The 27,874-nt window shown below is 39.5% G+C and overlaps 2 protein-coding genes across 7 annotated transcripts; one reads left to right on the forward strand and one right to left on the reverse strand.

The window, feature by feature from the left end:
* Positions 1-139: 139 nt before the first annotated feature.
* Positions 140-27,774, reverse strand: RB195_000200 (uncharacterized protein; the record flags this gene model as incomplete). 6 transcript variants are annotated; one of them, XM_064196402.1, is made up of 67 exons in its annotated part: positions 140-241; positions 333-458; positions 508-565; positions 1,462-1,563; positions 2,451-2,556; positions 3,358-3,421; positions 3,587-3,660; positions 3,726-3,915; positions 4,001-4,078; positions 4,139-4,283; positions 4,358-4,517; positions 4,900-5,047; positions 5,117-5,228; positions 5,287-5,405; positions 5,461-5,601; positions 5,665-5,848; positions 5,907-6,004; positions 6,192-6,299; positions 6,355-6,486; positions 6,556-6,696; positions 7,004-7,114; positions 7,538-7,642; positions 7,712-7,804; positions 9,336-9,386; positions 9,447-9,619; positions 9,699-9,796; positions 10,220-10,348; positions 10,608-10,727; positions 10,794-10,913; positions 10,975-11,110; positions 11,194-11,274; positions 11,391-11,657; positions 11,713-11,852; positions 12,049-12,143; positions 12,198-12,254; positions 12,313-12,476; positions 12,527-12,638; positions 12,711-12,819; positions 13,444-13,538; positions 13,615-13,691; positions 14,773-14,879; positions 15,489-15,572; positions 15,791-15,990; positions 16,048-16,206; positions 16,265-16,351; positions 16,765-16,934; positions 17,344-17,524; positions 17,583-17,787; positions 17,849-17,936; positions 18,793-18,922; positions 18,980-19,100; positions 19,166-19,227; positions 19,286-19,399; positions 19,514-19,641; positions 19,903-20,017; positions 20,092-20,222; positions 20,549-20,699; positions 20,758-20,826; positions 20,886-20,981; positions 21,049-21,171; positions 22,604-22,742; positions 22,803-23,026; positions 23,081-23,203; positions 23,585-23,706; positions 25,818-25,959; positions 26,024-26,167; positions 27,703-27,774. In XM_064196402.1, the coding sequence occupies 67 exons, from the start codon at positions 27,772-27,774 to the stop codon at positions 140-142; spliced, it is 8,208 nt and encodes a 2,735-aa protein (XP_064052282.1). The 6 variants fall into 6 exon arrangements, with proteins under 6 accessions (XP_064052282.1, XP_064052283.1, XP_064052284.1 ...); XM_064196405.1 differs by having other exon boundaries at positions 7,712-7,849; XM_064196403.1 differs by having other exon boundaries at positions 6,992-7,114; positions 7,712-7,849.
* Positions 2,629-2,832, forward strand: RB195_000201 (uncharacterized protein; the record flags this gene model as incomplete). The annotated part of the gene is made up of 1 exon (XM_064196406.1): positions 2,629-2,832. One exon carries the CDS (start codon positions 2,629-2,631, stop codon positions 2,830-2,832), a length of 204 nt encoding a protein of 67 aa, XP_064052286.1.
* Positions 27,775-27,874: the final 100 nt, after the last annotated feature.

Here is a 27,874-nt window from a genome sequence, read left to right on the forward strand (position 1 = left end):
ACCACAACTGTAAATAACAAGAACGGTTCGATTTCAATCGTTTTTCATAATCTTTATCAAGTATTGCTGTAATTGTTTGCAAGAAAAATGAATGTAGTGAATAAATATTCTTTTCAAGTGATTAAACTTAACACTCGACTCATGAAATCGAGTTTCTTAATCTAAGATGCGCCTCTGTACGGCGTTGCTCTAGCAATTCTTTTTGTTTCTTCGCAACTTCCGCCAAATATTCTTCATGTTCCTGAAAAAAAAAATATTGATGAACAGGAAGTAGCTCAGCAATCACGCGTTTCACGCAATTTTTATCAAACCAATTTTTGGGAGAAACGCACCTTCGCATATGTGGGTTGTGAAAGTTTCTGTAATCGTTCCGTGAGCAGATTAATACTTTCCGTTAATGTTTTCATTTTTCCAGCATCAAATAACGCTTCGACAGGAGTTTCAGCAGCTTCGATTAACTGAAGTTTAATTTGAACCAATAGCAAGTGTTAGAACCAGAAGACTCACAGCATGACTGGCACGAAGAATCCCATCGAACTCGCGGTGTCTTTCATTTTTCTCGAACCTGCATATTAAAGATCGTATTTTATAAGATAAAATAAATATAAAATGGCTCAATACAGCATGTTAGCTACCAGCGCATGTTGATGGTTTCCAAGAACGAGCGAGAAAGTCGAAAATCCAATAATTGAGTTTGGAAGTTGTATCTAACTTACTTGGATATTTTGAGCCATGGATTTTACTAGAGGGATCACAGCCGCTTAGTGGCGAGACTATGTGGCGCGTGCCCAGGTGGCAGATATGTGGTTTCGCAGTAACTATGAAGCTGTTGAAGCCAACATACTACAGGTTTGATGATGTGGGGTCTCTGTGGGGAAAATATAGAGTTCGAGCTGAAGATTATGAGTATGAGTATGGTCACGATCATACTCAAAATCTACAACCTAAACTCCTTAAGGGAAGAGGGATAAAGTATCTGGCGTCAATCAATCCACTTGGTATGCGCCACCACGTTCACTTCAATTCAGAAATCGTTTGAGGTTTACGAAGGTGTAACTGGACTATGAAATGACTTGCGGTGGCTAGCAGATGTGTCAAGTCAGTGTTTTTATCCTCCCAGAGAAGTCTGGTACCAATTTATCGACCCCAGATGGATGAAAGGCTTGATGAGCTCTAGGGCGGACTCGAACCTCCTATCGATCGTGAAGGAAGTGGAACCTCCAACCGCTACACCACACCCGCCCCCTAAACTACATTGTCTCTAAATATCCATGAAATGTAAGGGTCACACTAATAATACGCTGAAGTGGTTTACCGCAGATTTTAAATAGTACAAGTAATACCTCGAACACCACAGTATAGCTTGAATAAAAACGAAAAAAAAACCTGCAGGTCCTCTGAGCTGCAGTACTGGTGAGCTCTCAGTTTCCGAACACTACTCATTATAAAGTCATTCAATACCTGTCAATAAAGCGGTCGATCTCAGCGCGAACGTATGGAGTATGATCGAAAAGGTGTTGTCCAACTAGTTGAGTGTCCCGGACGATAGTCGGCAGTGACATTCTAAAAAAATCAACGTAACATGAATTTATTTATGAATACTCTGAGATTTCATATGTACAGAGAAGCGCTAAAGGGTGAATGAAGTAAAAATCGTCTTAAAATGCCATCTCTTCGAATATGAGCACGTATGAATTATGTTGACAATTATCAAATGTCAGTTTCTCGTCGCAGTAAACTTCATTCCAGAAACAACAGCACGAGGTTTCACCTAAAATTCAACTACTATCATACGCAATACCCTCCTCCCATTATTTGCAGAAGAGAAGGCTGCGTTCTTCATCAGGGTTCCCTCGATTTGACTCAAAATACTTAACCCATTTATGCTTTCTTCGAGGTTTTCAAACGTGTTCTTTTTTTAAACTTAACGAATGCCGTGTAAATCTAAACAACTGTTGGGATCTGATGGGACCAAACCTGGTTATTTTTCCGATAAAATTCTGAACCCGTAGCGTTTAAAGAGAAATTTAGTACCTTAGGTCATGAATCTCCTACATTCTCCATGCTAGAAGCTAGTCATTTGCAAAAAAGTTATGTATCAGGATTTCTATTGAGTGATCTATATAAAGATAAAGAAATTATACAGAAATATTCTCATTTGATTACTGATAGGAATCAACCAAAGTCGCAACCGACATTTCATAGTTGCCAACCTAATGTATCATAGGTACTCATTCAGAACAAAGAAAATTCTATTTCGAAAATCTGGAATATACCTCTACCTGTAGCAGTTCAAATAGGAACTATTCAATTTCTTTCTTCTTTCTTTAAATCTTTCTTAACATATGCTTCGTTGGGCAAAGAAGTTTTACTAGAATACACCAATTTTTGGCGTTTTTTTTTCAAGTACAACTTTAGCCAGCTTTATACCTGGCATTCTCATCCATTACCTACGCAAGGCCTCACTAATCAAGCTAACTTGATCAGCATAAACCAGGAACGTTAAATGAGAGATTTTCCAAGCCAAACAGTCCCGTTGTCTAGCACTCAGGTGTCCTTAGAAGTGTGCAAGAAGCAGTTGTAGACGTCTGCAATCTGCATTTCAGAAATAGCTATTATAATTTGACAATGATGTGCGATGGTAGAGTGTTTGCCGAGAATTTACCTCGAACTAAAAATAAAAATGTAAATTCTGTCAACGAATTAATTAAAACAACGGTTAGTAGCCGACTTTTCTTGGTTAACAACAACAGAAAAATATTCAACATATTTTATGGAGAGGGTAGAGATAACATAAAGAACACATGCAAAAGAAAGAATCAAGAATTGTGAGTGAACCCTTCCACCATATTGCTGTTACTGCAAAGGAAGACAAAGGCAACTTTGCTCAAACTAAACCGAGAATGACATTGTGGTTGAGAGCGATCAGCGTAAATCAATCGATCAGAAATGCTGACGTCAGTTTCTCTCAGCACCGGCGATTGGGTTTGACCCAAAGACTAGTGGAACACCAGATCTATTCAGGTGATCTCACGGAATAACACAGTAATCTCGAGGCTAAAACGCTCACAATCGAAGCAGTCAACACATATGAAAAAAAGGGGAACAGATTCAAAAAAAAGAAAGAGGAGAAAAACGATTTTGTACCCATTAATTCCGACAAAAAGCGCTATGTATGGAAAGGAGAGTGCATATCTGTTTATTTATCTTCTTGAGCTATGTTCCAATCACATCTGAGGAAAACAGGAAGGATCCTAAACTGGCTGCACCGCGAATGTGGTAGAAAATAAATGATTGAAATAAATGCGACATCCTAATTGAGATGGAATCCTTTCTCGTTGACTGCTGTTAGAAGACGTTCCCGTAAAATATCAGCCGACGAATACTCCGGTAGTTTGAGGTAATGCACGCAAGTATTCACCTGGAAATAGGAAACTAAAAAAGTCAAAATATCATGTATCATATGTTCAAAATTCTGCGTCAAGAGCAAAAAGAAACGAAGGAAACAAAAAAAATATGAAGAGCGTTAAAAAAATGGAAAATCAACTAATTTTTCTAGATTACGTAACATTCCAAGAAAACTCACGGAGGGATAGCTTCCATCGCCACTCTCAACTTTACGAACAACAGTCAAACGAGGGTGAAGATTGGCAAGACCTCCTAAAGTACCTCACTAGGCTCAATATGAACGAAAATATTAAACAGATTAGTTGGTTTTAGCTGACCTGGCGGTAAGCTGGAGCATCCCGTGGCAAATTGCAGGAAGTTCTTCCGTTCTTGAGAATTCAACTCAACCATGACGTCTACGAAACGAAGGAAACCAGGAGAATCCTTGGTGTAACCCAGTTTGGGCTCCGTATAGTTGAGAACATCTTCACGCGTCCACTCAGGGCATTGTTCACCGGATAGTAATCGCTAAAACAACGTAGAGTTGCTGAGCAAGCAAGACACTTAACTCTTTCATAAATTTTAGAGGGATATGATAAAGGACAAGAGATACCTGCACTTCTTCTGGGCTATACGAGCGTAGCGCCCGTAATCCAAAAACGCGATCAAACCCATCACGGAATGCGCGCATCTAGGAGGAGGAAAGAGAAGAATATGTCCCTTATGAAAACTTTTTACGTAATGAACATACCTGGTTAATTATTCCCGTATTAAGATAGAAGTCGGCACATTTCTGTACATAAAGCTCAACATTGTCCATTGTAACATCCATGTCTGCTCCACCTTCAACCAACTCCATTTCTTCATAATCGAACACCGACGATGGAGGATTGACCCTGTATATAGGATAACGTCAGCAATACGAAATGTTAGAATTGCAAGAGGTGAACAAAGGAGGGAAGTAAAGTACGTGAAATTCAACGCAAGGTCCTCGACGCGGCATCGCGTGCCATGAATGCATAATTTCAGCTCATCAATCTTTCGTCTCTTCGCTTCACGATCCAACATTGGTTCATTCTCGATAGCACGTTTCCTTTGTGCTAGCGCCCGCAACTCTTTCAGGAAACCACCTATAAAAAAATCCAGAAAGAAATGATAAATTGAAGGATTGAAAGAGGAAGATATAAAAACATGACAAGTACGAAAATGGATGGAAACTAAAAGAAATTATCCAAATGATAGAGCGTTCTGACCCTTACTGAACAAACTGAAATGTAACAACATTGCGAGACGAGTACCACTATCTTCAGAAAAAAAAGAAGACAAACAGATCAAGATTGTCCCCAACACACGCAAGTTCTTACATAAACAACCAGATGGATTTTCAGTATCATTATCTAACTTAAGAATGGATCTAGCTCCAGGAGGAGCTGCATTACAATGGTTTTTCTTTTTTCGGAGGCGAAGACAGAGTCCACATATGAGGAGCATGTGAGTGGAGAAGAACCTTACCTTTCACAGGGTGAACTTCTTCAAAATCATCCAACGAAAGGACACGATCTAGAGATGGTTCCTCAGCTTCACTCAGATGCGGGGAGACAATAAGCTTAAAGAAGGGACGCGCCAACGGTAGATCAACGAGCCTTCCATCTTGAAGAACCTGCAACTCGTGAAATATGATGTACTGCTTGTACGACATCAATTTATCCTTGAAAAAAAAACAATTTACCTTAGCCAAGAATATGCCTAGAACTCGGAACATCTCCGATGCCCTACGTACTTCATCTGTATGAGGTGGAAGAGGTGCAGGGAAGAGGCCACCAGCACGACGAACATAAAATCTAGAAGAGCCGTCAATGAACCGTATGAAAAACAATAAAATTTCCACGGGTGACTGACCCTGGTGGTTTCTTTCCTTCTCCTAAATCGAGTTCACGCTCTTCCATTTTCAGCTGATGCTCATCCATGTCATCACAAAGCCAGATTGCAAGAGCTTTCCGCTGTAGTTCAGCAGCAACCTAAAATAATAACAAATATTAAGAGAAAAAAGTTGTTTTGAAAAATTATGATTACCAAAGCATAGAATTCCAAAGTTGGCCCAAGACCAGTGCCTTCTTCGCCCACATATTCAATTTCGAGGACAGCTTTGCGATCAGCATGAAATTTCATGACGCGAATTGCCTGCTCAAGGAGATGCTCCTCGGAACGAGTGACCTGAAAAAGTACATCAACAATGAAGAACGAAATCCAGATGGAGCAGAGGTATTTTCAAACAACCTTAATGCGTTCGTGCTTTAGTCGTCCGACGCGATATTCCTGATAGCGATCATGCGGTCTGCTTGCACTACTGGTAGTACTCTGAGCAGCACCACGCGCTCGATCCAATGCAGCGTCTCGACGGGACTGCAACCATACGATAGTGCGCGATACTCCGAATGCTGTAGCTTGCATGTACATGTTCCTAGAATGTCGTGGTTGTATTATATATTCAAAAAAACAAAAATAAAACTGTAACTAGCTTTGTTTCCGCTGAGAAAAGGCATGGATATGTATAAATAAGGCGTTCACACCAATCCGGCATCGCTCTTGCTGCAACCACTAGGGCATCGGAGAGTTCCTTGAAGAAAAAGATCAACTAATTCCGATACCGAGTATTTTTTCTAATACATTTCATTTACACCACTGGAGTCACTGTACTCGTATCCTTAATTTCCGGAACAGGATATCACAATCTCACAACAAAAAGAAAAAAAAATATGTCAACTGCGTTGTTCTCAATCTGTGTATCTCATAACGAAACCAACCTGCGTAAGCTTCTGAGTTAATTTGTCGCTAATGAAGACCTGAGGGCTTATTTGTGCATCAGGGAAGCGTTCTCCAATTCGTGACAACAACCCAATGACTTCCAAGCACTGAATAACAGACATGAATAGTATATCATTCAAAGAGGAAACGAAAATGTACTACCTCATTAACAGCAGGAGGGACTTTGCTGTCATCTGAGGAGATCTGATTAAATTTCGTTACATACGATAAAGAAGCATCCTCATAAATCAATGTATACGTAGGCTCCCATACACGTCGACTGCGTTCGCATTTCTTGAAATAATTGAATTGCTCTTAGTGAAAATACGGAAGCAACCACGAATAATCTATAAATAAGCTTACCGTTCCCCAGTCAATAGCTCCAACTAGAGCCTGCACATAGTAGAAAAGGCTGTGATCATCAGCAGCCATCTCTAAGGTGACATTTTCGACACCGCTCATGTTAGGTCCGCGCAAGAACAGACGTAGAGAAGTCTCATCGGACTGAAATAAAAACGTAAAGGTCGTTAAGGTATTCTGTGTTTCATCTCCTTTTGAATACTTAGTTAACAAATGTCTGTGCTTCCCAACATTATCGACTGCGCAGCAAAAAAAAGAAAGTTGAGAAAAAACACAAGCAGATTTTTGCAAATATTCTTATACGGATTTTGTGAAATGCTTATAAGTTGCTCGTAGAGTTAAGTGAGAGCGCCCCTGAGTCTTTTTTCTCCTCGAATGGTCGCTGCTATTTTACCATATTAAATGCTTTTTGTAAAACCATCTACGATTAGAGTAATACCTTTTCACCTACCGCAACGGGTTTTGCTTGTGCGGGATCAGGTACTACTGCTGGAAGCTCCACATCTTGCGTTTGGTTAACGTTTGTACGACCAGGACGAGGATCGAAAGCAGGAATTAGGGCCTGGAACAATTACGAAATCACTGTGAGAGAAACACTTTTCAGTTAGCATAGTAGCACAGCATTTAGTAAATGAATGAGTATGGAGCCGTGGAAAAAGGTGATGCTATTCTCTCGTTTTTGGCAAAACCAAAAAAAACTTCACCTGCATACGTTGAACTCTAATTACGAAAACGAAAACTGTTTTACAAGAGAACTACGCATCTCAACTATCATGAAGATGCAATGAAAGAAGAAGCAGGAATTATTCGCAGTAATAAGGAGAGGAAAAAGGAAAAACAGCTAAATTGGTCGCTACTAAGAGAACAGTCTTAGGGATTCACCACAGAGGAGAAGAAGTGAGGAACTTTAAAAGGAAAGATTTGAGCGTCTGAAGAAAAAAGATATTCGAAGAGCAAATAGCTAGCATTGCAAGAAGATACATACCTGGAAAGAGCATTTCAACACCAATTCATCGTCCCACGACCGGAAATTGTTCTTGCTATTTCCACGCTGGTCACGGCCACGAGAATCAAGCCCTCCACTCATCAGCTGAGAGAACTGTTACGTGCAGAACATAAGAAAAAATACGAGTAGACGCGAACAGCGAATAAAAATTACCTGCTTCCAGTTCAACTTGAATCCTTCCCCTCCTCTACCCGTGAGCACTGTGGCGAGTGAGTCGACGGGAACGCCGAGCGCATTTAGGTCATCCTCAATGTCCTCTTCATTACCTTCCTCGTCGTCATAATAGTCATCCTTTACAAAACCATGTGAATACACAAAACACAAAGCAAACATACGTTGAAGTATTGCATTCTACCAATAGGAACTCCTCTATAAAAACCAGATCCAGTAAGCCCTTAGCCAGTTTTGACTGGAAATGCAATTATCGAAAAAAGTGGTGAGCTCCAGTTGAATGTAATTGACGAATCTACATCAAGGAAAAAGCAGGGGTATTCGAAGCATGGTTTGCAGAATTAGAAGGAGATGGGAGCGGAGAACATTCTTCATATAGTTTGGTTAAATATCATTTGTAGAGGAAATGATCAGGAAAACAATAAGCAGCTATAGTAGCGTCGTGATCTACCACAGTTTTTGCGCCGTTCATTAAATGAAAGATAAAAAACGAATTCAAAAATTTATGCATGTCCTGATGTAAGTGTTGCAAAATACTGTACTTTTTTATCGTTATGGTTCTTTTCGTTATGGTTTTATCGTTTTTGGAATTGATAACAACTTGAAACAGTACAAGTATCAAGAACTATTAGTAACTAAAATATCCATGTTAATTTCAAGAGAACTAAATCTATTATATGTTATATACGTCCAGATAAAAGCCTCTTTCATAACATCCGAAAATATGAGACAAAATCTTCATATTTTACACAAGAAACGTGACACATGTTTTTTTGTGAAAGAGAACATGTTAATAGTCTTTTTTGAATTTTTAAGACCTAAACACATTTTATTATTTTGCGCTTTTCTGTTTCCGAGTGAGGAGGAAATTTGTAGCTGGTTTTTAAATGCAAGATGTTACAAAAGACAAAAAAAGCAACTGATTATTAGGGAAATTTTGTTCTCACAGATAAAATAAAAATGAAGGAATCCGAACTGGCTTTTTAAAAAAAACTGGGCTGATACTACCGAAAAATCTCTAAGAACAATCGATTTTAGTACGAAAAGCGCGGATAGAACTGTAACCAAATTCTAATATTTTAACCTATGCTTTTTCTAGATTCCAGAGAATCAGAAAAGTAAATGCGTGCAAAGATAACGTGACGAAGAATATCCACTCTTATCTTACCAATCGGTCAAGACATCTGACGAAACTTCTGTTACTATGAAGGGTGTCAATTAATGTGGTGCATGCGAGAGTCTTTTAGGAAAAAAAAAACGCCTGGACAAGGAAATAAACAATGGGTATATAATACACTTTCAGTTGAGTTCCATACTGTACCTAATTATCGCACAATTGTACAATCTCCTAACAACGGACAAGAAAACTCAATATATATTACTTAACCACTCAAATTTCATCCTAACAGAAAAGAGTGATAAGGGAACTAAAACCAACGACTTCGCGGAAACCCAGAAAGAAAAGGAGCGGATTATTGTAACCCTCACTGTAAGTTTTGCACAATACTGTGAAAAAAAGGTGCAAGTCCAACATTCAATAATTTTAACATATAATAATCAATTTAAATGAGCCGCTTACCACATTTCTAGGAACAAACTCACTTACCTCGTCAAGCAATTCTTCAACTTCTAGCGAGTTTCCACTTGGATCCATCATCTACAAAACAATTACCATATTGCCAACTGTTTATATGGAGTTTTCATAATGTTCTCGAACCGTCTGCATAATTCCTTTAAGAACATCTGCGTAGTTTCCTAGTTTCTGCTTAAGAGATGTCTTATCCTTCTTGATGCTTTTCTGAGATACCGATGTAGACGTGGACGGAGTTGTGACTTCACCGGGTTCAGCATTTGAGGAGGAAGAAGTTATAAGGTGCTCTAATGAGTCTTCTGGAAGTGGAACTCTGAGCATGCTCTCCCTGGCAAACAAAAACAAGCTTAGGGATATGACCATAAAATTTCAACCAACCAGTCCCGAAAACTTCACGGAGTTTCTCAAACAAGCTTCTTTCTGAAGTGTTGTTTAGGGCGTCAACCATCATATCCGCAAAGTTGACCTTTTCGTTGCTGAAAAGATTAAGAAATGATCCAGACGCAGCAATTTGTTGCTTTCCCCCTGCTCGGCAGCAATACACGTTGTATTCTCTCCAGCAAATGTGGGTACCTTTTTATGGACAGTATCAAGCAGCGATAAACTGTCCAAATAACCTTCCAGTTAACTCAGTTAACTTAGTCTAAGATTCGATGTCAGGTTTCCGCGATTTTTTTGATAACAGTTGCTCGATCATTAGGATGTTCACTTGCCAAATTCTCCTTCTTATAGTGACCATTTAACCAAGTAAAACCAAAAACAAATGAAATTGAAAGTCAGGAAACCAAAATTCTTATGGGAGGTATCTCCACAAATTTCTACGCATAAGAATGATATGCATTGAGTTACTCTAAGCTATGGATATTAGTCCAGTAATAATTCTGAGATTAAACAGATACCTATCTTCTTCTTCTTCGTCTTCGCCATCCTGCTCTTCGTCCTCCTCCACTGTTTTGTCCATCTCAAACGTATCACTTGACTGTTGTCGTTGACGGGCAGCAGCGAGATCTGGCGCAGACACGGAGAGACTACAAGTATCTTTTTTTATGCCAGCCCGTGCGCGATGGAAAACCTTGCACTTATTAGCGAGCAAACGGAAACAGAGATTTTGAGAAAAATATTTCGAGAAAGGGAAAGAGGAAACATGGGATACACGAAGTGCTCCACTCCAGCTGAAGGGTATGCTAATTCTTAGCGAAACATGCACAGAAGAAAAAAGAGAAAAGAAATCGAAGGAACTCGACAAGGAGGAGAACAGAAAAGCCACAACACTACTAGATAGATTACCTGCTCATCTTTGTCGAATCAACTTGTGGTGCGGATGGAGTCGCACCATCACGGGGTGTCGCGTCAATGACAGAAGACTGAGAAGAACACACCGAAAGAGCCGCATGCGAGCCGGCGGCGCTACAATTTCGTATGATCGACGAAAAACATTTGATGAAGGGCTGTATTTATTGAAACAAGACGTACCTAGTGGCGGAGTCGCTTTCTTCGGTTTCTGCTGCCACCGGTGTTTCGTGGCCAGGTTCTGGGGTCTCAGCCCCGCTCTCCATAGTTTCCGCTATTCGGCCAAACTTGTGAGGATTGGCCCTACAAGAAGAAAATCCAACTACCACTTCAATACATAAAGATGTAAACTTCAAAGACAAACCGAGCAAGAAGGTTCTCAAGGGACTGAGTCTGATGCTGAAGAGACTCGGCGGAGGCTGCCTGACCAGTTGAGGCAACGCTTGGTCCAGTTTTCGCTCGGTCTTCAACAAGATTTGTAGTCGACATCGATTTCTTGCCTAAACTTTTTTAGATTATAGAGAAGCAAAAAAGGTGTGACCAGAAAGAAAATGACTTTTGTGGAATTCAGAAGATTTCTTACCAATGTTAGAGGAACTCGTTGACGTAGCATTAGCAGATGAAGTTGAGGGCACTTTTGCAAAACGTGACAAAGGGGTCGAAACTTAAAATATTTTTGTTTTTTGGTGGAGAGAAAGTACAGGGCAAATTTTAGTGGTTTTCAACTCCAAAAATGACCAGAACAATCGAGTCTCAAAATCTTTGACATAACAATTTCACCTCCAGACTTGCGCTGTTTCGTTCCGAATGGTGTAAAGCCGGTAAAAGACGCAAATGGCGACGATCCTCCATCTCGCACTCCACTGACTTCCCTCGTTTTTCCCATCAAACCTCGTCCTTTCGCTCGAACAGCTTCCAGCACCGAAATGGCAGGAGTGGATGTGGTGAGCGATGTTCTACCGCTCACACGTTGAATATCGAAACGACCATCGGCTCCAAAACGGTACGAATTCGTATAGCCATTATCCCATTGCACGTCCACCCATCCTGACAAATTAGAAAGAAATAGAGAATGACGTATAGGGAAGTCAACTGCACCTACCATTCTCAACACATCCAACAATTTTTCCTTCGCCACCACCATCTTGGTCATCCCAAGACCAGTCTGGACCACGAATAACTCGCATACCTCGAGCATCAGTTCCAACTGCAGCATGACGGCCTGCTCGTGCCACACGCATACTAAACATATGAATAACTAAATTAGATGAATTGAAAGTAGGTAAGAACTGGAAATATTGAGAAAAGTACTTCTTGAAAACTTCACTTGCAGTACGTGAAAGTGTTTAGGATAAAAAATATTACTTTTGTAGAAATATTCGTGTCCTTATTCTTCCCTAACCTCACTGTTTCAAGCTAAGTTAACTGCAGCACTAACCGAGATCTTGTGTGCATCATCGACACCATGTCGGCAGTGAGTCCTGCTCTTAGTTTGTTATTGTTCGCACCCTGCGGCATTAGAGATTCTACTTTCTAAACGGAAAATATTTTAAACCGCAAACAAATTTTAAAGTTGGAACGGCTTACGTCATCTCTATTAGAATCTTTGCGCGAAGACGAAGGCAACGGAATCTTGGATTTGCCCTGAGAGAGAGAGACATAAGTTCTGGAAAATTTTAACCTCCAAGTTAATGACACTCACAAATGCGCCACTGCCTCTATCTTTTTCGTCTTTTTGTGCTGTAAATCCATCGACAACAACGTCGACAATCTCTCCGTAGACTTCAAATCCAGAAATACTCAAGTAGTAGGTTTGCCCAGACGAATTTTTTCCATTCTGAGCAATGCGCAAGTATCGGAACGGCCCTGGAAGAGCATTTGATCACGTACATCTTTGCAAATTATAAGGAATTCACCTTTAGAACGATCGTCTTCAATTGGCCATGTGGCTGTTGATCCAGGATCACCAAGGCTGGTGTCATCAGTATGGGCAACGAGTACTTCCCAGACTTGTTTGTCTTTCGAACCCTGGAAAAATCCAATAACAGGATCTTCAAAGGTTCAAGAAAGACCACATGGAAAATGGAAGCACAACCGTACTTGAAGAAGCCAGTTTCGAAGAGCTGATCGCCCGTACCCTCTAGCATGACGAAGTGTGTATGCAGATGGATAGATCAGAACACCGAGGTCGATCGTGAAGTTTGCGTTCCTAAAAAGAAGTTCGTGAGATATGTTTTGAAAAATCTGGAAGAGTGGCATTTTCTGTTTCATATAATAGTTTGTCGGCCTTTCAATCTGCGAGAATAGTCGAACCAGAAATAACTTTCTTTTTGCAGTTCATTGAGCATGAGCAAACACACAATTCTCATACGTACAGTATTGTTATTGCTACAGATTAAAGTAAAATGCCGACAGAACCGGAAATAAAAGAAATAAATATGCGTATCTAACTATTGAGACCGAAACATATTTCAGTGAACTTTTTCCCTGAATGTATTATAAAAATATGCATTTTCACGCTATGAACACAACAATTACGAAATATGACATCCACAGTCAAGAAGTACCACTGTATGAACCGTTAGAAAATTTGAAAGCGGAAAACAAACAATTTTATGCAGCCGCTGACATATTTTCTGGCGAAATGAACGCCGACTACGTGCGAATAACTTCTTTCTTTTGTGGAGTTTTCATTTTGCTTCTAAAGTTGAGGCGGTGCGTTTGTGAAAGAAAATTTACACCATAAATGGTTCGTTGATGAATGAGAAGATGATGGGGAAAATCCCATACTGTATTAGCATATATTTTGAACTGTAAAAACTTCCATACTAACTTATCGTCGCTAGAGTGACAATTTATAGGATTAACGTCACGGCTGAGAACATCCTCAGGTTTTCCAAAAGGTTGCCGCTGATCAGAGCAAGTGACCTAAAAATAGAAATTGTTAAAAAATTGATGAGCAACATACAAAAATAATCATTAGACAAATGCCCAGAAAAGCCACTTGAACTATTCCAACTGAAGCGGGATTGGTCCAGTCCGATGCAGTTCTGCCGTTGGTTCCAAGCCAGTAAATGACACCTGGAAAATTGTTTTACAGGACTCCAAAACGAAATAAAACAATGAAAATTGGAACTTTAATATCTTAAAAGAATCAGCCTATATGTTTAAAATGTGTAAAGGATTGCTACAGATGATAAGAATTGCGCGAAGCACACAGAGCAAATACAGCATAGCAATAACAAGTGAATATTAAGCGTCAAACAGGAAAAACAGGAAAAACAGCCCTGAATGAGAAACCTTCATCCTAACGTTTATTCTTCCCTCACACATATAACAAAAACTCTGCCAAAAGTGCTTGTACGTGCTCAGTTAGAATGCCGTGCATCTAGTAGCAAATTTAAGGTCCCAACCAACAAGCAGCTTGCAAACTTGGCCAACAATCATGCAGGTTCTCTACAGTCGACTTCTTTCTACAAGTTCTAGATCACTTGGAATGGAGCGATACGTAAGCGAAGAGACTTCGATGACGTACAATACATGTGCACAAAATTTTTGGCGCTCCATTTACACACCATGTTCATTCTTGGTAATGAAAACATGTACTTTTCAATGGAGTGGGAGACAAAGGAAAACACTGCATGGTTGCATCCATATTATTCGTCCATTTGTCACATACACTGTCAACAATTCCTCTTAACAACAATGTGATGAAGGATAGCCAGACCGTAGCACTAATAAATATGGGTAAGCAAAAAGGTTAGCTTAATAAAATTGATAACAACCTAACCAACAAACACCTGCATGACGTCATTTTGATTAAGCTAATCTACTTTCTGATAATGTACGACGCTATATCGATTAAGTTACTCCACGCTCTCTTAATCTCTACTTGAACACTTTGGTTGTAAAAACCGGTATGATGCAATGCATGTATAATATAATATAATATAATATACACACTACTACATACTTTAAATTCACATGAGTTACAAGCAAGCTTTCAGACTAAATTTACCATATTCTGATGCCAACCGAGATAGGCAACCGTTATAAAAAGAACGGAGATTGAGATTATATCATTATAGAGAAAAACATTACTGGCAGAAAATAGCACATGATTTCAAACGGAACAGATCATCCATCAGTTGAAAAATCTTACCTTGTTCATCAAAATCGCTTGTGTAAATGAGTCTTATGCGATCCCCGGTTTTTTTCGATTCTTCAATTGCTTTCACAAAACCCAAATTGGCACGTTCTCGATCAAACCTGAATGCATGCTTCATAAACTGATTAATGAGCATCAACCTGCTATTATCGAACTCTCCACAATTGAGTACACTCTGAAATCAAGACTAACTAACTGTAAAAGAAACAATAGAAATTATTTCCTTTTTTCTTAATGATCTAATTACCAGATACTTGAGATCTGATTTGTTTCTTTTGAACAACAAATAATCAGATTCCCACTTCAATCCGTTTCCCAGATTTGCAAGTGAACCAAAGAAAGAACGTCCAGAACCCCACATTATTCGAGTAACTGATCTTTCTCAAATTTCTTTTCGAATACATGGGTTTTCAAACCAACTCGAGAACAGCTTCCATCGAACTTGTTCGAGTATTCATACATTATGTCAAGTAGTGTCATTTACCGACAAAATAAAGTTTATTTATTTTATTAGAAAATGAAAAAAAATGAGGAAGAGATCAGATTTCAGTTTTCTATCTAACCACAAAAAGTTAGCAGTTCAAAAGTAAACTACTTTAGAAATTGCCTTCTTCGCTTTGAAGTTGTATATTATAAAGTACAATCTGATTTAAGCTGAGCGATCGAATCCACATAGATCACTATGAGTGGAAATGGTGAATAAAACTCACCATTGCTTGGCAACCATCTTCAAGAGGAAAGACTTCAGCTGACCAATAGTTGTTAAAGGCTCGCTTTTAAGTAGCCGCCCACTCCTAAACAAAATTAATGTTGTACTGAAATGAAGGTAAAGTGAAGTACGTGAGCTGTGGTAAACGTCCCAAGATTTTTTTCTCGCCCCAGATGGAAGGATAAGTTGAGACAAAAAGAATAGAATATTTATGAAGTGAATTAAATTATTCATTGAGTTAAAGTAAAACCTACAAACTTTAGCCCCCAACGGCAAAAAAGGACCGAAACAAGAAATAATTACCTGTTGATGAGTTGTTTCTTATCGTCATGTTCGCTTATAGCTTGCTCGAGCTTCATGCGAATTCGCCGAGACAATAGTTGAAGTCCGAATGCCGATCCACCTGGTGTATCGTAAAGATATTGCGGGAACTTCTCAGTGGACTCCAGAACAGAGACCATCTTTGTTGCAAGACTAGATAGAGCCATTCCGTGTGCGAAAGTCTAGAACACAAACGCCAACTGCATAATTTCCAATATAATTAATTTCAGCTAACAAACTTCGCCAAATATACGAGCAGGATAGCTTCCAGGTTGTCTCTCAACCAAAGCAAGCAAGTTATGCAAAGCAGGGACGATACCAGAGACAGAAAATTCGAATGTGGATAAGCGCCTATCATCCATGACAGATTCCCGTACGCATTTCAGTGCTGATACCAGCTAAAACAGGCGAAATATGTATAAACTTACAATATTGCTACAATGTTCGGGCACATACCTCTTGCACCTTTTCGATGCGCGGTTGTTTGACATGCTTGCTCTTGATAGAGATACCAGCGATCAAGTTTGCAGTTGTGACAGCGTCCTAAAAACAACAAAAATGCTGATTCTATTCAGAGCTGTTTTTGACTGTGTCGGCTAATTCCCCCGTACTACTTCAATTTGCATTTAGACTTCATTTTTTCTCTCATATTAGGACCAGCATGAAATTTCAAGCATAGAATTCGGCAAACAAAGAAAAGCAATCTGTTATGACGACTGCTGCACCGCCGTGTTCAGACCGATCTAATATCTCTTTGTTCATCTTTAACATTTCAAGGTGTTTCAGTAGTATTTCGATGACTCGCTCCCTTGATAAAAATGTAAGGTTGACAAGGACTTCATTCTTTTTGGAAAGATTAATTATTACATCGCATCATGCACTGAAGCAAAGTAATGGCCTTATATAGAACAAAACAGCTAGAAAATCTTCAGAACACCTTCCAAAAAAAAAATTACCTGAATGCAAACCGCCGCTTTCTGCAATTCAATCAGAGCTTCACGAGGTTTGGCACGAGCCTCTTTGAGGTGGTTGTTCCATAATTCCCAAGCGAGTTCTTGCACTTTTCGACGCTGAATCTCCCCTCGGAACTTCGAGCGTCTAGCAGTCATTCCGTGCGAACTCCAACCTGAAAAAAGCGTTCATAAAGCTTTAGCTTCGAATTTAGGTCATCTGTTCATAAAATAAATAGATGACCTAAATTCGAAGCTAAAAGTATTGTGTCGGCACGACTGGTGGAGGCGGACACACGCTTTCATCAGTCGGTGGGGCGATGAACGTGAAGTGAAATTGCGTCGCAAAGCTCCTCTGAGCTTTTTTTTTGTTTTTTTGGGTAATTGCGCATGATTAGAATTTCTCCGTAGTCGTAGTCGTAGCAAAATCATTCAAAAATTTCTGGTAGCCGTCCGCGTCGATTATCTTCCCATCGACAGACGATATAGGTAGACCTGGGTCCACATTCACCGAGAACGTAACGTTTGCGTCCAACACAACTCTGTTTGATAAAGATATTATGGATGTTAGTGATATGAACTCACCGGTGTGGAACTCCGAAGCGAGAGCGGTTTCAGGCATTTGGCTGTGTTTTGTTTTGTCAGTGGTTTCCAGCACGAACCCACCAAGTTCGTCTTTCACAACTATATGTTCCTCACTCTTCAAACACTTTATGGTGAGCTCAGTAGAACGAGGACTCCAAATTTCCCAACGGGGGAATTCCACCTAAACATCAATGAGATTATCATCTTTCTCCTAAAGCGCGCAAAACAGCAAAAACAACCTTTTTGCCTATGCTGGGAACACACAGAATGCTAACTGGCATTGAGTCATCATTCCATGCTTGCTTAACTCTTCGCCATCTTGCCATGAACGACTTTTTGTTTTCAGCGCGAACTTCATCCGATACGCTTTCAGTAACACCATTATTGAACATGGTTGTCACCTCGCCGTCCATGAGAAAACGAAACCATCCATTGCTGTTGAAGCTAAAGATGCAAGATACACACATCAGCTATGGTGTGAAAATTCAAAGCTTAACTTTCCTACCTCATTTCAAGCGCAAGAACATCGCACCATACAAATGTGGACTCCTCGCCGCGAACAATACGCCATTCCTTCCAACGATAAGGCATGTCTAAAAAAAATCTATTAAAGAGTAAGCAAATACTCCTTTATAAATGATGTGCATCGGGAAATCCCCAACACGTCCGCTAAGCTCAAACAATGCTACATAAGTAAGCACTCTAGATTTATTTACCCCGTTTCATTTACTTTTCGATCACTGACATCGTTACCCTCGACTTCGCTGTACCCAGCAATCTTTTGGGCAAAGTTAACTGTGACGTTCACATGTTCTCGTTGTGCGCTGTCCCCATAAACATCGATTGTTGGTGAAAAGGAAGTGAGACTGGACGAATGATGAACCGGTAGAATGTTTTTTTGTACTGATCCTATCATCTTTCTTGCAGGCTGTCATTTCTTTCATTAAAGTCACTTTTTCACTTGAAGTCTGAAACTCCTGATCCATGTGATGTTCAGAGTTGCTGATAGTTTTTCGTTTTTTACTAAGACACTACGATAAAACTGCATCTCGAACTATATCTATTCGACGCAAAAACACAACGTCGAAAATCTCCACAACGTTTGCCTTCCAGAATACAGGAAAAAGAGATTAGAGAACGAGTACCTTCTCGCAGTATGCAACGCATTCCAAAAGCAACTGGAAGGTATGTTCGCGTTCAAGGTGATCATTTTGAATGTTACTCAAACCGTATGTGTAGCACATATAGAATATAGCGAGGAAATTCTTCAAACTCTAGTTTTATTTGCTCTTAGTTTATGGATGCAAAAAAGCGACTTTTAAACGCCAATGATTTTGGCGGGGCACACCCTGTAATTCATAACTTTCATAACGCAAAAGACGGAGTCTGAGGAGGACAACAGAGAGGAAAAACCTGTGCTTGCTGAAAGGGAATTAAATAAAAACTTGCCTTGTTGTAGGACTAGTTTCCCTTTATCGCTCGATGATGTCGGTACCATAAGGGTAAGCGATGTTCCAGCATTTGAATCCACCACCTCTACAGTGGGTGGAGGAGTTTCCGTGGTACTCATATCTTCCACCTAAAGAAAACGTTACGCAATCAAAATGAAACACACGCATGCAAGATTAATCACTACCTCCATCATTACGTTTAACATTGCTGCACGTTCTCTTTCTGCTTCATCGTTAATTCCTGCTGATACACTTCTTTCCGCTACGTCTAGTTCCATGGCGACTGATGGTGTAGAGGTAGTCGATCTATGCATACATAAAGAGTGAAAAAGAGTAATGCTACTCACTGCAGCACATGGACAATCACATACCTGCTCATCGCACTGTTCCGTGCGTTCAAGTCATCTACACGATCCCCTTCGTCTTCGTCATCCTGGAAAAGTGAAGAATAGAAATGACACTAAGTACGATAAACAAGGGCTTTCGCTGACATCTGGGTTCCTCGGCGGTTCTTTAGCCATTGCTTCCACACGTTCAAAGACGCCAAGACGGACGAGTTCTGGAACCCATAGTTCAGGATCCTTGCGCAATAAAGAGGACAGAATCTGCAAGACAGCAAGTTATGAAGTTATGATGTTTCAATCATCGAAAATGATGTTGTAATAGTTCAAGGACAAAATATGAATGTGATGTAAAAATATATATTGCAACACACTCACCAATAAGACTTGTTCTTGCCCATCGTGGTCCTCCTCTTGCTCTAAAACGGAAACCACAACTGAAACCAAGTTCTCTGCTCCAGGAGGCAGATCACTGGAGGAGGTTGCGTGAACATCTGATGAACAACCTGTAACAAAATATGTAAATAAGAAGCAATGAAAATATGTGAATCAAGTCAGGGTCACGCTAGCAGTTACAGCGCTGACCACCAAAATTAACATTTTTCATTTCATTTTTTTTTTTGCAACGTTACACACTTCAGACTGAACAGTGACCTCTCTCCTCACTGCTGAAGAACGTACGCTCCACCCTTACTGAGAAGGATGTGCAACATTTTGTGGGATCATTTTAATCAAGGAAAAAAACAGCCCTCGTTCATTCTCCCTACCTTGAAGCTCCTTCCTTTGTCTAGGAGCGTTACGTAAATCGTCTAACTGCATGTGCTCCACGATCTTACGGAGCAACGAAAGAGAAGTCCTACGGACGCTTGCAGAAAGAGACTTCTAAAAGATAACGAAAATCACTGAGTACGCTAAGTCATTCTCGGCTTAAATGAATGGAAACAATATCAACATACCATGAAGATTTCGCAAAATATTGGTAGTAGCTGGTGTAGAACACGAACGGCTAAATCTCTATCGGGAAGATCACTTGTGCTCGTTTTTCGCACCACAGAAGCTGCCTTCGCCTTATTTTGCTCGTCGGACTCTTAACAGGATGATTTTTAGAAATGTTTAGGGGTCAAAAATTTGCCTAAAAGAAATTTTCATTCGGAATACAAAAATCCACAGTGAGTATTTGCAAATGATCACTTTGCCCTCTACGAAATGAACTGCTACTGTTAAAATCTTTAAATAAAAGAATGTTCATGAAAGAAGGCTCTGATTAGAGACTCGAACAAAAGTTATTACTTCAAAAAGAGATAAAAGGTAGAGATCAGAAATAACACTGCGTGCAATGCCGCATGCTACACATTTCACTCCTACTCTCCACACAAAAACAGAAAAAAAAAGAAAATAAGCAGAAACACTTACTGCTGTGCATGTAGACCGACGGACTTTCAAGAATTTGTGCAACCTGAGTGTGGTCCTCGTCAGTTCTCTCTCGAGCTTTATCTAATGCCGTTTTTCCATCCTCATCTCTTAAGTCAGGATTTGCACCACGTTGTAACAACACTTTTACTATCTGAAATAAGATTCTCTTCTATTATATCCCTACGCATTTGTAGCTAACACTATCTTACATCGGGACGTCCAAAGGAAGCAGCGTAGTGCAAGCTGCTACTTTTGTGCCCTTTGTTGACATCAGCACCCTGGAAATCAGAGATAGAAGGATTATGAAAACTCGTTGATGCAAATGTAGCAACAATACCTTATCACAAAGATACTGCACCATTTCTAAAGAACCAAATGCAGATGCCCAGTTACATAAAGTCTGCCCAACATCATCGGTAAAATTCACATCAACCTGATCACAGCATTTATTGTGGCCACCTGCTAACTTGAGAAATGAAAATGAATCTAGGGAAACGTACAACGCCATTGTCTATTGTATCGACAAGAGCACTCAGATCTTTTTGCCTGATTGCATCAATTAAATGACGATGTGCTCGTTCAGCGCTCTGACCGCTCTGGCCTGGCTCCCCACTTGACTGGTACTGAAAAAGCCGATTTGAAGGAAGGTGAGCACAAAACAGCAATCTTAATAACATCAATTGGCAACTAAGACGTCGAAATTGACTACTTTATGGTTGCTTTCTTATGTTTATTACAATCGGACAGGCAGTTGCTGAGTATCAAAAGGAAGTTGAGATGATGCTTTATGAGAAACTATATAACACGTAAGGAAACTTCTTTTTCTTAAGGAAAATGAAAGAATGTGGAGCGCGTGCGACTATAGTTTCTTTTGCTAGATAGTCTCTCACTTACTCTCTCACCAGATGCGCTGAAAGAGAACCTAAGAGGAGAAAGACTACGGTGCGGTGCCCTTCCCTTCTTCGAAAAAGATGCGCATATTCCCATGTGAAACAGCTTGTTTTTGCTTAGAATGAAGAAATTTAGAGAAATTATGCATTCGTCAATACATTGCTAGGTTCTCGAAAAACAAAGTAAAAGAAAATGTGATTTCCAGGAAATAAAAACTGTGGATCTCTCCAACTTAGAACGTGTTTTGACATTCACTTCATGTACTCGCCTTTAGCTCTTTTTTTTTTACTTTTTTACGGTGTACTACAAATAATCGCACACATTGGACTGGCCTCTTATAGCATCTGAAGCCAGATATATGCGCACAAGCACGCCACGTGATCATCACTCCCTCCACTTAATAAGTCTGAAACTGGAGGTGACCCTCTTCTGGAAAAGTCCAGCTTCAGTCTATCGCATCTATGATTCACACTAAAGATAGCGACATGACAGCAATGTCAACGCTGCCACGTTGCATTGTTCCCGAGTTCAGATTAATTACGGCCCGTGCATATGTATTTATGAGAATGAATATATTTGCATTCACGTGCGTATATTTTATTTATTCACCTACTTTTACATATATCCAGTAGTGGCCGCGGGGATTTTCTCTTTAGCAAAGAAACGAGCGGTAATTTCTAAAGCAGTGAAGAAAACCATTCAAAAATCAACTGATAGAATTAAAAACAAATTGAAGCAACTATACATAAATACCTTAACATACTTCCTAAATAATCACCATAATGAGTGAAACAGGAATTTCCAATTAGTTTAAGACGAGAAAAGCTTCGACTTTTCACTGAGAATGAGCCCAAATCCTATATCACAGTTTGTTTCTAAAACCCTTGTGAAAGCCGCATTCACGCAGAGAACGTATGACTAATATGAATTTGATATTTTCGGCGCAGTAGCTATGTAACTCGAAACATATTGAAAGCTTGAGATGAATAGTAAATTACTAATGCTTACAAATTATTTTAAAGAATAATGTTTGCGAATGCGACGTATAGAATTTGACCTACTCCAGAAGAAAAAAAACTGGAAGCAGACAACAGCAAAAACGTATACGCATTACGAACGGAACAGTCCGTTCATACTCTTCAAAAAGGAATATGAACTACTCACAGCCACTGTGAATGGAAGAGCTGATCTTCCTTCACTTAGGAGAACCACTAAAAGGTCTGCTAGACGAAGTCCGTCCGTAACACAACGATCGTCCTTGTTAGTGAGCACGCACTGGAGCGCAGATATCAGGCGGGGAGAACTAAACAAATATACCTGGACTGCAGTAGAATAAAATGAAAGCTGAATTCCCCCTAATTACCTCAACACTTGCTCGGTGACCGCAGCACTGCCTCGACACAGATTACTGAGCAATGACAGAACAATAGAGATGAAATTGGCAGAATGGGCAGCAGTTTCACTAGACAGTGTGGTTAGCAGGTGCTCAACCAAATTGCTGTGTGTGGCCAACTCAGCGGGGTCAAGCATCTTGCGAATGAAACGATCTGTCAGAGCAGCAAAACAACGTAAAGCACTTTCCGAAACCTGGAAATTAGTTTTATTGGTGTGGTAGTACTTGCGCCTACACAATTAAATAACCTTGGTATCCTCATGTGCTAGCAAAGCTCCGAGGCTTTCAGCACATTGTGGGAGGGCAGCATCATTTGGTTCCATTTTGCCGCACAATCGTGTGACTACAGACATTGCCGAATGCATGGTATCCTGCAAAAAGAACTCATCTCTGGAAGAAAAAAAAATGAGCCACGTATGTTGATGAGGTGTGGCTACGATCACTTCCAGAACATCATTACAACTTTAGTACTCGTAAGTGCAACGACTTCAACGACGAAAAACATCGAGTGTGTTTTAGAAATTAGTGGATTGATCACATGTTGAAAACAAAAATTCCTTTTTTTTGTCGAAAAACAACAAGGCGACAACCTTCATGTCTATGAATTCTAATAATCAGCTCTTCCTGACAATTATTGTAGCTGGCAACAAGTACACAACCAGGAGATATATTATATAAGTTTCCGACACAATTAATTAAGGGATATGTTTCTATCCATACAGAAAAGAAGAGTTTCGTGCATTGCAACTAACCTTATGAACTTGCGAACCATGCTGACGAACAAGGGTAAGCATTGCATGCATACCACCAGCATCATATACAGCGAGTGTCTCGCGTTGACAGATATGTTCCAACAATTTCACGCATTGTTCAGCTGTAACAGTAGTAATTTTTTTTTTCAAACACATCACTATTAGAAAGATCTCAAGTGTTTGTATCCAACTAAGAATATGATGAATGTGCGTAGCGTAGATGACTAAAACGTTTCTGCAGTCAACTGTCCACGCTAACCTTCAAGCAAGTCAATCCTCTCATCTTCCCGTGCTTATAACGTACGTTTATTGTATTACTGGGTGGTTTCTTCGATTTTTTCCGATTATTAGATACCAAAAATTAGGTTTCATGTTCTGACACTTATTTGCTTCAAATTCGTTTCACATACACAGCATTTTCTACTTCCTTGGAGAAAGAGAGATTTTTTATTTCTCGTTATTCTGAAACACATTGTTTTCTGTCTTCCGAAAGTATAATCCCCTTCGTTCGAAAATGCCGCTACTCGGTATCGAATTATTTTCTCCTCCCTTCTCTTTTTTTTAGCCTTTCTTCTCTCTTTTCACCTTCCTCCTATCACCCTTCGCATTCCTTTCTTCCTTCATTTCCCCTCACTCCTCCTCTCATATTCTCCCTCACCTTCTCCTATCTCCAACTCCTTTGTGACCCTTTCTTACTTCCAACTCGTCTTACGACTCCACTCCTCACCACCCATTGGGAAAATCCCAACGTAAGCTTGACCACCAGCCATAAATAATACATACACGTGCACTAACTTCTACGACACGCTATGGCGAATCCCAAAAATTTGTATATGCAAATTGCATAGACAAATGCTGCAGCAAATATAGTTGATTCGTAGATGTTGTAAATAACAAGCCGAAGAGTTGGTTGGCGAAGTGCTGCACAAATTGAAGGACCCAGGTAATAATAATAATAGTAACAGTAGTAGTGATAACAATAATGACAATACTAATAGGAATAATAATAATAAAATAACTAAAATTATTCAGCTTAAAACATTGAAGGTTTGTACTAGATGGAGGAAGAAAGCCAAATTTGTTTGATTCGCAGGATGTCGACAGGCGCAAATATGATTCCACAACGCTAGCAAATCTGCATAAACATTTCCTCTTTGCTGTCGTTGAAAAAACAGCCGGAAACTTTGCTCTTACTTTCAAAAATGCCACCTACTAACTTGCAAGACTATATTTGATTATGCTTGAGAAGGAGGTCGGTCTATAACAGCTTCACCGCAACGCTTACGCAACTGCATCAAGCTTCAGATCATTCTGATTCAACTCTGGTGGATCTCAATGGGAGTGGATTTTTTCTCACGGTGATCTTCAACTTGATAGATGCTTTACTTCATTATAGTTACCTTTACGTAGGATCCGACACTTCACAGAGTCTCGTCCAACATTCAATTTGTTAATACTCGTAGCGGTTACATTCAATATAGACATGGTGAGTCAGAAAGTAGAACGACTTATCGGCATGACCTTGCACCCACCACAGTCCTTTTAGAAATTGCATTTAATATGTTCCTTCTAAAGCAAATGTGCCACATTTTCTCTGCTATGAAAATACAAAATAATCCGTTATAAAAGGAAACCATGTTCTTGGATCCTAGGATTCCCTCTAGAAGAAAAATATACATAAAAGAAGAAGTAGTATTCAAACACTGAATTAGGAGTCCCAATTGTTCAAGGATCATCCGAAGATATATCGCCGTAGGCATAATTTTTGCCGTAGGGTTTATGCTAATAAGTAGATTTTGCTTGCTCTGCTATGGTTTGAGAGTGTCCATTGTGTATTTGTGTACTGCTATTCGCTAATGGCCTTATATCATAAGATGTACTTTTTCGTTTGCTGTAATTTTCATTCGTTATGTTTGGAATGGGGTTAATAGCACTCATTAGTTCACGCAGCTCCTCGCAGATTTTGAGGAGCAAGTTCAACATGTCACATCGCTACATCATTGCCACTTATCCAATAAATAATTTGACCAAACATTCTGTTGGAAAATATAGATCAAATTCACCAAGAAGGTAACACTACTGTTCTAGTTCTTGATATCGAAGACGTGGTGATGTGGGTAGTTTAACTAAGTACGGTTGAAGTGGACTATTTACTACACACAAAAACCTTTGTATACTCATAATGTCGTCTCTATTGGAGCATTTAAATTGTCTCAAGCGAATCTAAACACACCTAGATCCTTGCTGGTTCTATCCGTCATTTCTGCAGCTGCAAGCCGATTGCATATAGCCTTCACTGCACCGTCAACCTGTATTATACGCCGCGTGCATTCATTGGAAACATCGAGATAATATGTAATTGCACGAGCCGTCACCTTAAACCAACCATTATTCAGCATCAAATACCATACTACATGCAGTACGGTTAAAACTGGATACCTCTAGAACGGCTTCAGTTGCAGTCTCGTCTAAGAAGATTTTGCAAAGCGCAGGAAGAAAAGTTCGAGGAGGGCATGATTCAAAACACCGGTCAATATTATCTGACATAAGCAACAACATGCATAGCTGTTCTAGCGCCATCATCTGAAATATGAATTTATATTGCCTGCTCAAGCTGTATTTTCCAGAAGAAGAATAGAACCCATCAAAACACAACCTGGTGAATGTTTGCACAAAGCTAAAGAGCGTCTAAACTGCAAAGGCTGGATGCTCAAGTAAAAACCTTCATTAAAACTTGTAAATACTACAGAATATACTAAGAATTGACAAAGTCTGAGGGAAGATATCCAACAATCATTACATGGCATCATTACGACAAAATCAACAACAATACTTTCGGTTATGCCACGAAAGCTTATCTAAGGCTTTGCAATTATTTTCAGAGTTGTAAACGTTTGCTATGAAAGTATTGATTGACTCTGACATCAAGTAAAGTAAAGTCAATAAGGTGCTCAAGGAAATTCTGTCTAAAATCTAAAAACTCGGCAGCTGGAGCAACTTCCAACGTAATATAACGAAAACGTCAAAGAAAGAAAAATGACTTTTGTTAAGTAGGCTAAATTAAAAAAAAAAGAACCAAGACTGTTGCAAATCTACAAGATTAGCTGAATGTAGTTAAAACTCGAAAGATGTAATCGAAAAGAGTCTGTTTTGTTGAAAATATCTTTAAAATTCTGATCACGACATTGTTTGGACGACATTTTATTTTTATAGCTTACATTACAACAACTACGACATTCTGCGTATATCGATTTTTTTCGCTAGCAGAATGGTAAACAAATTCAAAGCACTACAGCTTCGCATTCAACATTGTGCATTTTCATGTAAATTTGGAATAGGCAAGAAGTGAGGCAAGCAAGCCATTAAAGTTGCGAAGAAAATTTCGCAATATACAAATCATCAGTATTACATCATTATTACTACATTATTTATTTCATTACTATTATTACTTTGCTTCATTACTATTACCACACTACTATAATTTGGCACTTAAATTTGCAGCAGAAAAAGGATATCAAACCACAACCACTTTTGTTTGTTATGGCGAGAGATGGTTACGATTTCAAAGCAAACGACCTGTGTGAGGTCCCATAGTACTTACTTGCTGATTTGGATGTAAAGCCAAGTGTTTTTTTTTAATAGGAAGGACGAACACTTTCAGAATCCGCAAATTAAGTTAAGATAAACACCGGAAATACTTTAAATGATTTCAGGTAAGTGCTCAACATTTAGCTATGTAGAAAGTAATTTTCCACAACCTGAAAAATTCTGCCCGAACAAAGTTTCATGGCACAAGATAAATCCCAACATAAGAATAGTCTCTGTAATAGTCTGAGCTAGTTTTCGAAAAAAAGAAAGCTTGAAAAAAGCCAAATAGCACTGTTCGCATTTTGATTTTAAAAAAGCCAATTTTAGAGAAAGAGAACAATTCCAATATAGTTAAGGTGGATAAGAAATAATGACTCAAACCATATCGGTGTGCTTTGAGGTTTGGAAAAATGATCCTTGTTCTAACACTGCCATTTCTAGTGAGAGCCCAACTACTGATGATTGTCTTCTATTCTAGAGGAAATATGTACCATAACTCGAAAATACAAGTAATATTATAAAATACAAACCTGAAGGTCCCGCTCGTCTCCGATGCCCGTCTGAAGCCATTCTAAGAGCACGTCCGGATCAATACCATCCATGATGGACGCTTCTTCTCAATGTTGTTGTGGGGAATCTTCGCCTATTCTGTTACTTTAGAGGCAGAACAGAAAAGTAATATAGAAAATGGACGCAAACGAA

The sequence above is a fragment of the Necator americanus genome, chromosome IV, assembly GCF_031761385.1.
Source record: "Necator americanus strain Aroian chromosome IV, whole genome shotgun sequence".
In the NCBI taxonomy this organism is placed as follows: Eukaryota; Metazoa; Nematoda; class Chromadorea; order Rhabditida; family Ancylostomatidae; genus Necator; species Necator americanus.